Here is a 14,488-nt window from a genome sequence, read left to right on the forward strand (position 1 = left end):
TATATATATACACACACGTGCATGAGCCATGCAGTTGGCGTATTTCAATGTATAATTGCTGTTTATTTTCACTAATTACTGGACTGGTATTTCAAAATTGACCAAATCGTTCATCACGTGTCCAGTAAATATCTTTTATTTACATTACTATTGTTATTAAGTTATTTGGTTTTGTTGTCAGGGTTTAAAGTTTCGAATTTAAGATTCAAAATTTTTAATAGTAAGACATCAAAAGGGAATAGAAGAACGATAATATTTTTCTTGGTTTAAAAAAAAATTACTAATTGTGTTAGAGTAATTAAACCTGAAATCAAGCAACATAGGCAAGAGTGGGTCTACTTATTTAATGTGGGGTTTAGTACAAATACTAGTTAAAGAAAATAACAATAAGAACGTTAGGTGCAAACGAGAATTTGAACCTAGGAAAAAGGAAAGCAATGAGGAGGAAAAAATGAAAAGGAGGGATTTTGCAAGGGTTGGTCAAAAATAAAGGGGAAGAGTGAGCAGCAGCAAGCAAAGGGAACACAAAGAGACAAGCACTTGATACTCTTCTTATCAGCGTTGCTTTTGAGGTGCCTGTTAGGCCCTACTTTTTTTCTCTTTTGTTGGCCATCTCTTGGCTCTGTTCCTGGCAATAGAATTGTGTGGTGATGGCCCATTCATTTGAACATATTCCAGGTAAAGAGAGAGAGGGAATCTATTTGAATAAGGGAGGTGTGGGCTTTGGCGTGAATATGAGGGAAACCATCCTTTTGTATTTTTGGTTTTCCCATTTCTTTACCACTTTGACAGGAGGAAAATTGCTGTTGAATCATCTGCCTGCCTGCCTGCCCTGGGATGTTCTTTTGACTGAGAGCTGCAAGGCCCCAGTTTTGCATCTCTATTGGAGTGCATTCCTGGTCAAGTAATCAAGAAAGTCATGTTAAAAAAGCTTTTGAATGCTGAAAGCAAGCAAAAGCGAGACTCAGCCATTCAGAGATGACTTATTTTGCCTTGTTATAGAGCTAGCCTTTCATTCAAAATACAGTACAGTTTAGAATTCGGATGCTGTTTTTCCACTAGATTAATTTCTGGCTCACAAAATTTGGACTGGAAAATTTGGTTGAGTCACTATCTTACCTAATCTAACACTCTAATCTCTATCATGAAATTATTATGTTCTCCTCATACACATTTATATTTATAAGCTTTTAAAGATTCCTACTTACTCAACATGAGATTAAAATATTTTATTTTATTTTTTAAATGTTTGACGTGATATTTTTCGTTACTCAACCTGATGATATTTTCACCGTCATCCTGCTTGCTTTCCTATCTAACGATATTTTTATTGTTGTCGATGATCTTGCTTGCTTCATTTTTGAAAGTTTTCAACGTAAATTAGGTTAAATCAAATTTGTGCTAATACTATTTTATCAAAAAATCATTTAAAAAAAGTTAAGATCAAGGAAGTGGGGGGCTAAGCCTAGAAGATTGTCAATTTTTTTTTCCTCCTGTGGTCCATCATCGGTTTTGTAGAATTTTAAGTCCTGGATTGAATTCTCTACGTGAGATAAGCATGAATTTAACACCCTGAACGACATTTTCAAAGCAATAATTTCAGTTCAAATCAAGACGTTGGAATGCAGCTCCATGCAGAAAATATTTGTGGCTTGTGCCTTGGTTTGTTTGGACCGAAACTTGGGCTTTGAACGTGACGTGAACCATAAGTTCATATCCCGTAGGAGACAAAAGAAGGATACTGATTCATAAATGCCTCCTTTGATTGTCTTCACCGGATGTGGAACCAATTCAGCTAGTTGACTTTTCCTGTTTCCCATCATAAATTTTGGTCTGCCACCATTGAGGCTGTGAGTCCGTGACCGTGACCGTGACCAGTGTAGGCTCCCAGCTCCCCTTCTGTCCTGGATAAGCCTCTAGGCTGTAGGCCGTAGCCAGAGGTGGCAAAACCAACATGAAATAGTTCGATCTCAAAGATAAAATCTAAATAAATTGAAATTAATTCGAATCCAGAACCATTCAAACTTCAATTAACGTAAACTCGAATCTGTTCATGTGTCACCTCGAACTATAACTTTAATTTTGGACCAGAGAAGATGAGCTGAATTCTAATTACCCAAGGCCTAAGGTTTGTCAATCCAAGCATCAAATGGATCCAAAGGAGTCCAGGCTTCAGTGTCCCACCATGTGGTCAACCTCTAAAGATTGGGTGGTATTGCTGAACCATTATCAGGCTCAAAACTTCTTGTTCTTATTTAATGTACCAGATCCAATCTGTCGATACTCAGACATCAAGTTGCTGATGATATTCCCAGTATATATATATATATATATATATATACCCCACTTTCTCATATTTTTCTGTTGAATAAATGACTTAAAAGACTTCAAACCAAGCGTTGGTTTTTAATAGAGATATAGTATTTTATATATAGTTTGTATTTTAATTTTTTATATCTTTAATGTACGATTTATTGATTTATAAAGTAATGACCTGGCACTACATATAAAAACAATATATGTACATACTTTTCAATAGTGTGAATAATACAAAAAAAAAAAAAAGATGATTCAGCTCTTCCTTTCTATATATATCCTCCATTTTTCAACTTTTTTCTTTCTTCATCAAATTTCACATAGTAGTAGAGCCTTGCTTGATCCATGGAGTTTTTTAATTTTTCTACCAGTATTTTTTGTCATCCCTTTTCAAATCATCAAACTTTTCTTCACTGATTTCTTAGTCTTCTTTTTATTTTTCTCTTAAAACCTGTTGGGCCTGACCTTTTTTCAACTTAAAAACTATTATGAAGCTTTAATAAAAAATAATAGCTTTTAAAATTAAGTTAAAGTTGTTTAATAAATTTTTTTTATAAGTTATATTTTTTATTAAAATTATTATAAAAGGTATTTATTTTTTTGATAGGGTAATATTGTAATTATTTTTAACAGATGAGGATATTTTTGAAATAAAAATAAAAATTTTCTTGTATTTTTAAAAGAAGAGAAGAAAAAGCTTTTCATAGGAGTTTTTCCTGAAGCTCTTTTTTAAAAATTTTATTCTTTAGAAAAAAAACTACTTTCTTTTAAGAGCTTATCAAAATTTATGTTTTGCCTAACTTTTACTTTTAAAAGATAGATAAGCTGAAAAAAGTCAAACCAAACAAGCACTTAATATCTTCGTTTTTCTAATTCTTCCTCTATTCTTCCATGGCTGAAACTACAAGTTTGAGAACTCTTCTTCCTCCTTCTGAGGACCCTCAGTCTCTTTCCTTTCTTCATTATTCAGATCACCATGGGTTAGTGGTGATCAATCCCAAACTTACCTCCACTAACTATGTCTCTTAGACTTGTCAGTTTATGTTAGCCCTCTCCATTCGGAATAAGGCTGGGTTTATAGATGAAACAATTAAAAAGCCTATAAATACTGATGAGATTTATGTTTCTTGGCTACATTGCAACAATTTGATCATTGCATCGCTAATCGAATCGATTTCTCCACCGATCACTTCCACCATTTTCTACATGCACTCAGCACGCTAGATCTGGGAAACTCTTAAAAAGAGATTCTCTCAGCCCGATGATGCTTGAATCTATCATCTTCAATTTACTCTATCCAATCTGAATCAAGGTATGAGATATATTGATGCTTATTTTACTGAGCTAAAACGCAATATGGGAAGAACTAAGAATTTTTAGACCTCTGTCTAGTTGTGATTGTGGTTTTTGTAACCATAAGTGTTTTCAATAATATATCGATAAGTATGAGAAAGATATGGTGTTGAAATTTTTCAATGGTCTTAATGAATCCTTTGTTGTTCTGAGATCTCAGTTATTATTAATGAAACCCTCCCCCACTTTAGACGAGGCTTATAACCTTGTTATAAAGGAGGAAAATCAACAATCTATATATCTGTCAATCAAGTGTTTCATGAAGCTTCTACTATGACCACCATTATTGATGGAAGAATAAAGGAAAAAACTAATGTCATTTGTAGTCCTTGTGGTAAATCTGGGCACACAAAGGAAAAATGTTATAAGGTGGTAGATTTTCTACCTGATTTTAAGTTTACAAAAGGTAAGAGAAATCCTAAAACTCCTCGAGCTGCTTCTCCTATTAATAACTCTATGTTGAGTATGGAGACAGATCAGGGTGAGGATATTACAGACTTTTTGTCTAATATTTCCCTTACCAATAATCAAATTTAGAGGCTCATAGTATTACTCAGTGATCAGGGAACAAATTTGGTTGATAATCCACCCTCAAACACCAACTCTGGGATAAATTTTCCTCAACATTCTCTTTTCATCGTTAACTCTACAATGGCAGGTATGATTCTAGTCTCAAACTTTTCATCCATTCAACATTTACCTTCTGCTAAGTTTATTGTAAATTTTAATCATCATACCTGGATTGTTGATTTAGGTGCAACAGATCATATAACATGTTCTTTAATGTCATTCATATCATCGAGACCTGTTCAAAACATATATGTTGAAATGCCAAATGATACTAAAGCCACAGTGACTCATATAGGAACTGTTAAGATATCACTATTTATCATTTTGCATAATGTGTTGTGTGCGCCTAAATTTAGATTCTATTTAATTTCAGTGAGTGGTTTTACAAAGTCCAAAACACATTATTTGACATTTACTGTTAATGATAGTGTAATTCAGGACACAAGTACTTTGAAAATTACTGGTCTTGTTGAGGTACAAGTAGGCCTAGCAAACTATAAACTACAGCTTCAAGTCTACGGGTAGACTGATTGGATTGGACGTAAAGACACTAGAATATCCATATCTGGCTTTGGAATATTTCTTGGAGATTCTCCAATAAGCTGAAAGTCCAAGAAGTAGTCCACTGTAGCTTGCAGCTCCACAAAAGCAGAATACCGTGCAATGGCTTTAGCCTGTTGTGAGGTATTATGGGTTATCTATCCATTGCATGATTTTGGCATCAGTCACAAAGATTCAATAGTTATGTACTGTGATAACCAATCAACCATGTATATATGCAAAAATCCTATTCTTCATGAAAGAACTAAGTATATTGAGATTGATTGTCATTTTATACAAGACAAAGTACAAGATGGAACCATCAATCCACAGCACATTGGTACTAAGGAGCAAGTTACAGATTTGTTCCCAAAGGCACTGCATTCATCTCAATCTTAATTTCTAAAAAGCAAGTTGATCATAGAAGATATCCATGCATCACTTAAAAGGGGGTAATAGAAATATAGTATTTTATATATAATTTGTATTCTAATTTTTTATATCTTTAATGTACATAATATTGACTTGTTGACTTGTAAAATAATGATATGGCATTACATATAAAAATAAAGTCTGTACATATTTTTCAATAGTGTGAATAATACAAAAAAGATGATTCAGCTCTTTCCTTTCAGATATTTTCTCCATTCTTCGACTTCTTTCTTTCTTTCTTCATCGAATTTCACAGTTTTGTGAAGTTACTCCATCATAATTGAAACTTGACCAGAATAATGCGGGAAACCCAATACAATTTAGCACGTATGTACAAGAATCAGAGAGGAACAACAATGGCAGAAAGTGATCAATTTTCCTTCTCTAATATTGCTGTCAATTTCCTTGTGCTTTAAATATTTCATAATGACGTGTCAGGGTGTCTCAATTAGTTAATAAAAGGAAGGGTTAATGATCATTGAACCAATGAACTATATTAGCTTGTGACCCACCAGATGAGTACTTAGACATGCAAAGGAAAGGTTATTCATGGGGAATATGCCATGGATATCTCCATCCTGTTACAGTTCTGATAGACGTATGACATTGCTAACTGAAGGCTGACTCAAATAACTTAAGCAATGGAAATAGCAAAAATGTAAGAGAAATTCTATATCAGCAAGCAATGTCCATTTAAAATGAAATCTCCTTCGTTTCAGATGTTTATATTCATGGATGAACGTGATGACTTCTTTGCAAATATGACAATCCACTTCGTATCACTATATATTCGTCATGCAAGCTCATGCAAGTGCTGAGTTACATAGAAATTTATGGAATGTTTGATAATTATAAGTTTATCTATGATTTCAATTTTTCTGACACAATATTTTGTATTTTCGCTTTTTCAAATTAATCCCATGTAAATAAGTTTCGTTTCAAAAATGATTATACTGTGTAATATCCTTTCCGAAGATTACAATTATTGAAACTCGAGTGATACGTTTATGAGGTTTGTGACAGTTAATTATGTTTTAAAATGATTAATTTTAATTTAAATCCTTTTATTGAACTCTACTTTATAAATTATCTTCCAAATTGAGTGCCGACCACAAGCTTGCTGTACCAAACAATCAATAAAAGTTTTTGGTTCTAGTGAAAAGAAAAAAGAGGCTGGCAGTATCATGACCCAAAGAAGCCAAATTCGTGGTACTACATTTAGCTGTATGAATCATTGAGGATAATGAAGAAGTAGGGACCCTACCCATTGCAAGTGGGTGACCCTTCATGCTGAAAAAGAAGAAGCAATTCCAAAAAATTGTACCCAATAAAATTAATTAACAACCATGGACGTACAAATATCACATGCCAAATTTAAAGGTCACATGATATTATTTTGATTGTCTATGAAAATATTTACATTCTTGACTCATGAAAGTTATTTTAATTTGTACGCAATTAAGTCTATAATCTCAAGATAATCATCGTCAAAATCAATGTTATATTGATTGATATTTTGGAATTTATGTGATATACTACTTGATAAGTTAATATGATTATATAAAAAGTTAAGTCAAATCATATGTGTTGTGAATAGAAAATATCGTTTATATCGAGTTTAAGGATGATTAATCCAATTTAAGTATGGGTTGAAGAATGGATTAGTGTGAGGTAAAAAAGAGCCAACCAAATCCTGAATTGACACTTGCCAGTTTGCCATCAAGCGTATACTAAGAAAGCCTCCCTTCGATACTCTTTTCTGTCTTCCCCTTGTAGAGAATATCCATTCTCTGCTTATTCTATAGGCCCTTTGGATTCCTCTACCATGTCTTCTACACCATATTAATCAATCCAAAAAAGGGAAAAAGAAAAAGAAAATTCTAACTCAATTATTCAAAATCCCAACTCAACACCCTCGCGCTATAATTGATAGAACAGCAACACCATGTCCCCCTCTACTTCTCTCTCTAAAAATCCCTCTCTCTCCCCTTCTTTCTTCTTTGCATACCCTTCGAGTTATTCTTCTTCTTCTTTTACTTTCCACCCTCCAAATTGTGTTAAAGTTTTGCCTTTTTCTTCTTTTTCAGCAATACCCATCAGCCTGGTTGTTAAAAGAAGTCATTTTTCTGAGCCTGTGAGGTGGAAGAGTGAGAGAAAGAGAAGGGTAGTTGTTGTTAGAGCAAGCGAAATGACTATTACAGAGGTGAGGGAGGAAGAGGAAGGGGGAGAGGAAAGTCCTCCTTTGATTGATTCTGAGAACAAGAATTCCGGGCCTCGTCGTATTGCTCTTTTTGTTGAGCCTTCTCCTTTCTCGTGAGTCTCTCACTTTGCTTTCTTTGCTTGGTTTAACTTTGTTTAAGGATACCCTTTTCTTTTTGATTTTTAATTTCCATGAATTCTTGTTGCTGTTGAATTTGAAGTTCTTCAGTGAAAGCTTTATTGATCTTCGGTTGTTAATTAATGTTGTTTAGTAATTGAGAGGTACATTTCATGGTTGTTATCCTTTCGGTAATTGTCTTTGTAATGTGGCAGCTGTCAATTATGTGAAAGTTTAGATCTTTGCTGATGTCTCTGGTGTAACATGATCTTGGTCTACTTGTTACCTACTCCGTTAAAATGTAAAAACTTGGCAGTCACTGAATGCATTACTTTCCATTTTGCAGATATGTGTCAGGGTATAAAAACAGGTTCCAGAATTTTATAAGATATTTACGGGAAATGGGAGATGAGGTATGCTCATTATATGTCTGCAGTTATGCTTACTAATTTGTTAGCTAATGATGTTTATGGCAGTGCCTTTAGATTATGTGCCATGGAAGCTTACCCTAAGTGCCATTGCAATTTAAGAAGCTAGAGCATTTGTGTTGGGATCAGGTTGCTGGCTGTCCCATGTTATAATTATTAGGAATCGATTTTATTAGCTTTTGATCTGATTCAAGTGATTTCTAGGTGGCAATAGTAATGTGAAGAGGAATAACGGTCAAACGTTACAAAGCCAGAAGTTCATTCTCAGTTTGTAACTTGTGAATTGATAGCCAAATTACCAAGCAGTTTTGACCAATAGTTTTGCTGTAGTCTGCAGAAATGTTTGCAAATGATGAACTAGCAGTAATGTATTGATCCTTATAGGTAATGGTTGTGACAACACATGAAGGCGTCCCACAGGAGTTCTATGGAGCAAAGTTGATTGGATCAAGAAGGTTGGTGTAATCAACTAATTTCAAGTGATGGTTTTTCACTATGCTATCATTTCCTTTTTGTTCTTGCCTATGCTTTTCTAATTATCTAGAACCGGAAAAAGAAGTTTATTCAGAAACAACAAAATACTAGCTGCTTAATCCTTTGATTACATGCTAAGATGTTGACAAGCCAGAGAGTGACTTATTTTTAACACCGACAATAGTTAATATTCACAAAGCACTCTTAGGCATATAAACACCAGAAAGTTGGTTGGTGGACAAATCAAATAACATTATCAACCCCATAGACTAGACGCAGCAGTTAAAATGACTATTAGTTAGATCTAAGTTGTGTGTTCATCTGCTTACAATTGATTCAGTGTCCATGTCTTCATCCCCAAACATGGAGATAGCCAATTTCATGAAAGATGTTCAGCACTTTTCTTTTGTGAAGAGATACGTCATGCTCAACATTCTTACAATATATCAATTATAAGTTGTTTCTATCACCCTCAAGTAATCTTAGTTTACTTTTCCTCAATTCTGAAATTAGTTTTGATCCTACTTTGCTTTGTTTTTACTATTTCATCAGTTTATTCTTTGGATATTTCTTTCCTATACTTTTTTTTTTAAAGAAATTCTCTTCCTCCTTATTGCAGCTTCCCCTGTCCTTGGTATCAGAAAGTGCCCCTTTCCTTGGCACTCAGTCCAAGAATAATATCAGAAGTTGCACGGTTTAAGCCTGATATAATACATGCCTCTTCACCTGGGATCATGGTATGCTTCTAATTGCTGCTATTTGAGTTCTTGATATATTATTATGATTTCCTTTTGAGAATGAAAAGGTAATGAGTAGTGGTAGGAGACACACTCCTGATTTTTGTTTACTACATTGCAGGTTTTTGGTGCTCTCTTTATTGCAAAACTACTATGCGTACCCATAGTCATGTCTTACCACACCCATGTTCCAGTGTGAGTTTGATTCTTCTTTGCTGCCTTTTGGAAGGTTTATCATTCTAGGTTCAAAACTAAATGAACTGTTGTATAGACCCCAAATCTAACTTTTCTTTTATTCTACAGGTATATCCCAAGATACACATTTAGTTGGCTGGTGAAACCTATGTGGTTAATTTTAAGTATGTAAGATCTTTCTTTCCCCCCCTTTTAAGCCAATATTCCTGCCAAAGTCTGAGCAATTGACAGCCTTTTTGCTTTTTCATATCAGAATTTCTTCACAGAGCAGCTGATCTTACACTGGTTCCTTCAGCTGCAATTGGGAGGGATCTCCAAGCGGCTAGGGTAACTGCAGGTAAGCAGAAACGTCCTTTACATTATCAAAATAGCCTTATACAATTAAACTTGGTTGTTATGATACAAAGCTTAACCATGTGTTTGTGCATTAATCTATTTCCTCTCTCCATAGCTTACCTACAGTGTAATAAATGCATTTTGTGCTTTAATATTTTCTTATTTTCCTTTTACAGACGCTGGCCTGTTGATGATAACTAGATAGCTAAGCACTAAACTGACCTGCTTTTCCTTTATCAATACTTTCAGCTAACAAGATCCGTCTTTGGAATAAGGGTGTGGATTCTGAAAGCTTCCACCCTCAATATCGCTCTCATGAAATGCGGTTAAGATTGAGGTGCTCCACTTATCCGTTATTCTGTTCCTCACTCCTCAATTACAGTTTAACAATTTTTCTCTTAACGCTGTATATTTTTGCTTATACAGCAATGGTGAACCAGATAGACCATTGGTAATTCATGTTGGGCGTCTTGGAGTTGAGAAGAGTTTGGATTTCCTCAAAAGGTACCATTTCAATTGCATGAAAAATGGGTACCAATATCTTCCTTTATAGGAATTTACTTTCATAATTAGTTAAAACATAATTCAATGTCATAGCTGAAAAGGAAAAACTAATGGAGTTATCTCAAATTTTCATTGCAATCATTTACTCCTTTCAATTTATGAATTTTGCAAATTTTTGACATTGGGATTATGGTATTTTACAGCGTTATGGACAGACTTCCGGATGCAAGAATTGCTTTTATTGGGGATGGACCATACAGGTACTCCACTTGATGCCATGAATTTACCCTACTCTAAAAGAATATATATATCTTGTATTAGATGGATAGATCTAATATCATACTCTCACCCGTACTAGACTGCCCTAATTGGATTGGTGAATACTTTAATCTGATCTCACCAATTTCAGGGATACTATATCTGCTAAGTGATTGTTAACCTGAATTGTTACCTTAATAAAAGTCTCATGTAGAAAATGAGAGAAGTTGGGTCAGGAAATGTAAGATTAAGCAGAAACCTTGTGCTCCTTTGTTAAATATAATATGGTCTCTTCTTTGCAGGGAAGAGCTAGAGAAAATGTTTACTGGCATGCCTGCAGTGTTTACTGGGATGTTACAAGGTGAAGAGCTCTCTCAAGCATATGCAAGTGGTGATGTGTTCGTGATGCCTTCGGAATCTGAGACACTTGGACTTGTTGTTTTGGAGGCCATGTCTTCAGGAGTCCCTGTTGTGGGAGCTCGTGCCGGGGGGATCCCAGACATAATTCCGGCAGAGCAGGAGGGCAAAACTGGCTTTCTCTTTAATCCTGGAGATGTTGACGACTGCTTGAGCAAATTGGAGGCTCTGTTACGAAATAAGGAATTGAGAGAAACCATTGGCAAAGCTGCACGTGAAGAAATGGAGAAGTATGATTGGAAAGCAGCCACTAAGAAGATACGCAATGAACAATACAATGCTGCCATTTGGTTCTGGCGGAAGAAGAGAGCACAGCTACTGAGACCTCTGCAATGGCTGGCAAGACGCCTTTTCCCGTCACAAGAAGTCAACTATAGGTGATGTGTGGATATATTACATAGATTTGCTTGGTAGAATTAAAGGAAATAGCATGTCGAAATAGGGATTGTGAGCCTGTACTGGCCTTCAAACGGGCTCTTTCTATGGTGTATGTATGATTCTTTTGCAATGTGTTTCTTTGTTGTATATCATGTACTTGAAATTGTTGGAATGTAAGTTTTTACCAGAATGAACGCCAAACTATGGTTCTTGTGCGAAACTTTCAGCTGAACTTCCATCAACAAACTAAAATTTCCCATGAATGAATATCTTTACTTTTGGTTTCCCTGCAACCATACTCTCAACTTCAAGCCAGTTACTAATTGGAAGTATACATATCTTTAGGAGTGGAAAGGATTGATTAGTTCAAACATTTCTATTTCAAAGTTTGCATAATCTTCTCTATCAATGCGCTAAATTGAGATCATGTGTATAAAATTTCAAGTCCCATGATCAACACAAGCTAGCTAGCTAGCTACCCTCGTACTGAAGGTTTCAACTAAGATGGTAACTGGACCCTTTGGCCCAACAATATGGTAACTGGACCCAGCACTGTGAATGTTGTGTTGGTTTTGGGCCTTTAGGGTAAGCGGTTTGGAGCTCGATATTATTTCCTCGTGGACCCTCGAACAGAAAGATTGCGATTGATATTATATAGTTGAAAAAATAATATTATAGTATTTGAAAAAAACATTACAACGTGTTGTTTATTAGTTCGTCAATGTCAATTTAGTACATTTACGTACTTTTTATGACATAAAGTTTTATGTTTTCAATCACTTTTATCATTTTATCCCCTTAATTATAGAATAGGCAACTTGATTAGTGATAAGGAAATTCACACATGTCTTTATATAAGGGAATAAATTTAAAAAAAAAAAAAAACCCTTCTTGATTTCGTCACGTGGAAAATGAAAGCTTCAATGTGCAAAGCCCAAGCCCAACTTACCAACTCTTTGGTAAAAGTAGCTAAAACGTTACCGTTTTAGTTCTTATGATTGATTTTACACAAATGAAATCACAACCGCCTAAAGTTCACCGCTTCTTCCGACCCCCAAGCCTTTAATAACTAACCACCAATCATAAATTGCCACCTGGGAATTCATTGTTTTTTTAAACAGAAGGTTGACACTACACTGTAGTCACTCACACGATCGCGGATACGTACTGCATAAACTCGGCGTCGTTCTCAATCCCCGCCATCGTATCAGGCGCCAAAACAACCTCCAAGTCAACGCTCCCGTTCCCTTCTCTCCCAGGAAAGGCTGAGATCTTCCCGTCAAACTTATTGGCCCTACCACTCCTCACCGCCAAAGGTCGGCCCCACCCGAAATCATTATCGTACATTGGAAATCTAGGAGAACTTCCCATGGTGATCGATGCGCCGTCGGAGTTCCCCAGCGGGAACAGCCTCGGCTGCTTCTCCCAATCGGCGACACCTCCCCGCACCGTACCGTCGTCGTGCGCCACCACGTTTTTGTGAAGCAGATCGGCGCTCCAGCCCAAGTCTTTAGCCAGCAACTCGCCGGCTGGAGCGAAAGTCGGGATACTCTGAATCGCGTTCCCGAAATAGTACGGCTCGAGCTTGGGGTCCAACCTGTGCCGGCAATTCACAGCCATCCTAAACGTCGTCGTCTTGGTGATCTCTAATTTTCTGGCACGCGTGACCGACCTCCACAGCTGAGCGCAGAGAGATTGGAAAGACGAAATCTCATCGTTACTATTTTTCACCTTGCCGTTGGACAAACCGTTGGTTTCTCCGTTAACGGATTTCCAACTGTCGTTGCGGAGCTTGCCCAAACCTTCGGAATTCGTTTGTTTAGTTAAAAAGCGACCGTAATTAGCTCTGTATTTAAGTTTCAAAATGGCTTCTCTGGTGAAATGGAAAATCCTTTCCCTCAACGGCTCGTTGCCGGCAAAAGTAACTGTGGGTCCTCCGGGGGGGAATTTAAGCACGGCTTGAGAATTGAACACGGTGTTGCGGCTAAAATCAGGGGTTTTCGATATTTTTGAAGCTCCTTTGGTCATCTCAGCGAACGTGTTGAAAAAGTGCCAGAACGAAGTCCCATCGGTCACAGCGTGGTTCACCGTGCTCCCGATAAAAACCCCGTCGACTAACTCGGTCACCTGAACCGCAGCTAACGGCTTGAAATGGCCGGAGTAACTAAGCGTCTTGTCGAAAGTGAAAAACTCCTTGACACAATTGGGGACATCGCCGGGGCACAAAATGTCGTGGATGGAAACTTTAGGAGATTTCACCACGAGGAACTCTATGCCGGCGTCGTTGCACGTGATGTGCACGTGCCCGTCCGGGTCGGTCATGAGACGACCGGCCAAAGGAGGGAAGTGAGAGAGAGTAGTTGAAATAGATTGTTTAAGGAAGACCACGAGGTCGTCAAAGGAGATAGGAGGAGCCGTCAGCAAAACTCCTTTCTGAATGTACTGACAGGAGAGCATGGGGATGTCCGAAACTGAGAGCTTTAAGGTTTTGACATTGGATTTCTGGTCTGGGAAAATCGTGCATTTGGAAATGAGAGTAGCTGAAGAAGAAGGCATGATGATTCTCGAAAAAGGGTATTCTTGGTTTCTATCTTTTTTTCCTTTGTCTTAAGCTCTCACTGGAGAAACAAGAGGGGTGTGGGAGTGAGGGACGAAGGAAGAGGGAAAGGGGGTTTATATAGAAGAAGGAAAGGTGTTGGGTTCGTGAACTTAAAAGGAGCTTGGTAGTTTCGTGGTGGTTGTTTCTTGGCCTTCTTTCTTATTTGTCTGTCTTCTCATTATATCCATTTGTTTATGTTATGGATTTTTTATCAACAGTGTGAGAACGAGAGAGCTTGACGTGGCAAGGGAAGGTGGAACTTTGTAACAGTAAAGGGAATCATTTTCCTTTATTTTTTCTTTTATTTTGGGAAGTTAATGTTGAAGTTTGAGCTTCTACTGCTGAATCTGCATTCTTTTTCTGGTTTTCTTGTATGCCAGACTGTCAGGTAACTAAATGCGGAAGCTTTTTTCTAGGGAGGATTAGAAAATGATGGAAGCTATCAGTTCTGGGATGCCTAGGAATCCAACAAGTTCCATGCTTTTCCTGCGAAAAAATAGATTCAGATCCTGTTATAACAGCTGCTGATTCTCGTGACTTGCTGCAATTTCTTGCAAGATCCTAGCCATGTGCCCCAGATCTTTAGGATTCAGAGCAATTCTTTTGTTTATGTTTTTGGGGAGATCTTTGTATC

The 14,488-nt window shown here is 36.7% G+C and overlaps 2 protein-coding genes across 2 annotated transcripts; one reads left to right on the plus strand and one right to left on the minus strand.

The window, feature by feature from the left end:
* Positions 1 to 6,959: 6,959 nt before the first annotated feature.
* Positions 6,960 to 11,475, plus strand: SQD2 (sulfoquinovosyldiacylglycerol 2). Its single transcript, XM_007026712.3, has 11 exons — positions 6,960 to 7,524; positions 7,875 to 7,941; positions 8,341 to 8,411; positions 9,050 to 9,167; positions 9,289 to 9,362; positions 9,471 to 9,526; positions 9,616 to 9,699; positions 9,948 to 10,035; positions 10,125 to 10,202; positions 10,406 to 10,462; positions 10,763 to 11,475. Exons 1-11 carry the CDS (start codon positions 7,157 to 7,159, stop codon positions 11,256 to 11,258), a joined length of 1,557 nt encoding a protein of 518 aa, XP_007026774.3. The 5' UTR covers positions 6,960 to 7,156; the 3' UTR covers positions 11,259 to 11,475.
* Positions 11,476 to 12,210: 735 nt separating this feature from the next.
* On the minus strand, positions 12,211 to 13,997 carry LOC18597587 (HXXXD-type acyl-transferase family protein). The gene has a single exon (XM_007026713.3). The coding sequence runs from the start codon at positions 13,809 to 13,811 to the stop codon at positions 12,402 to 12,404; it is 1,410 nt and encodes a 469-aa protein (XP_007026775.3). The 5' UTR covers positions 13,812 to 13,997; the 3' UTR covers positions 12,211 to 12,401.
* Between the last annotated feature and the right edge of the window lie 491 nt (positions 13,998 to 14,488).

This window comes from Theobroma cacao, chromosome 5 (assembly GCF_053813885.1).
Source record: "Theobroma cacao isolate CCN51 chromosome 5, ASM5381388v1, whole genome shotgun sequence".
Lineage (NCBI taxonomy): Eukaryota > Viridiplantae > Streptophyta > Magnoliopsida > Malvales > Malvaceae > Theobroma > Theobroma cacao.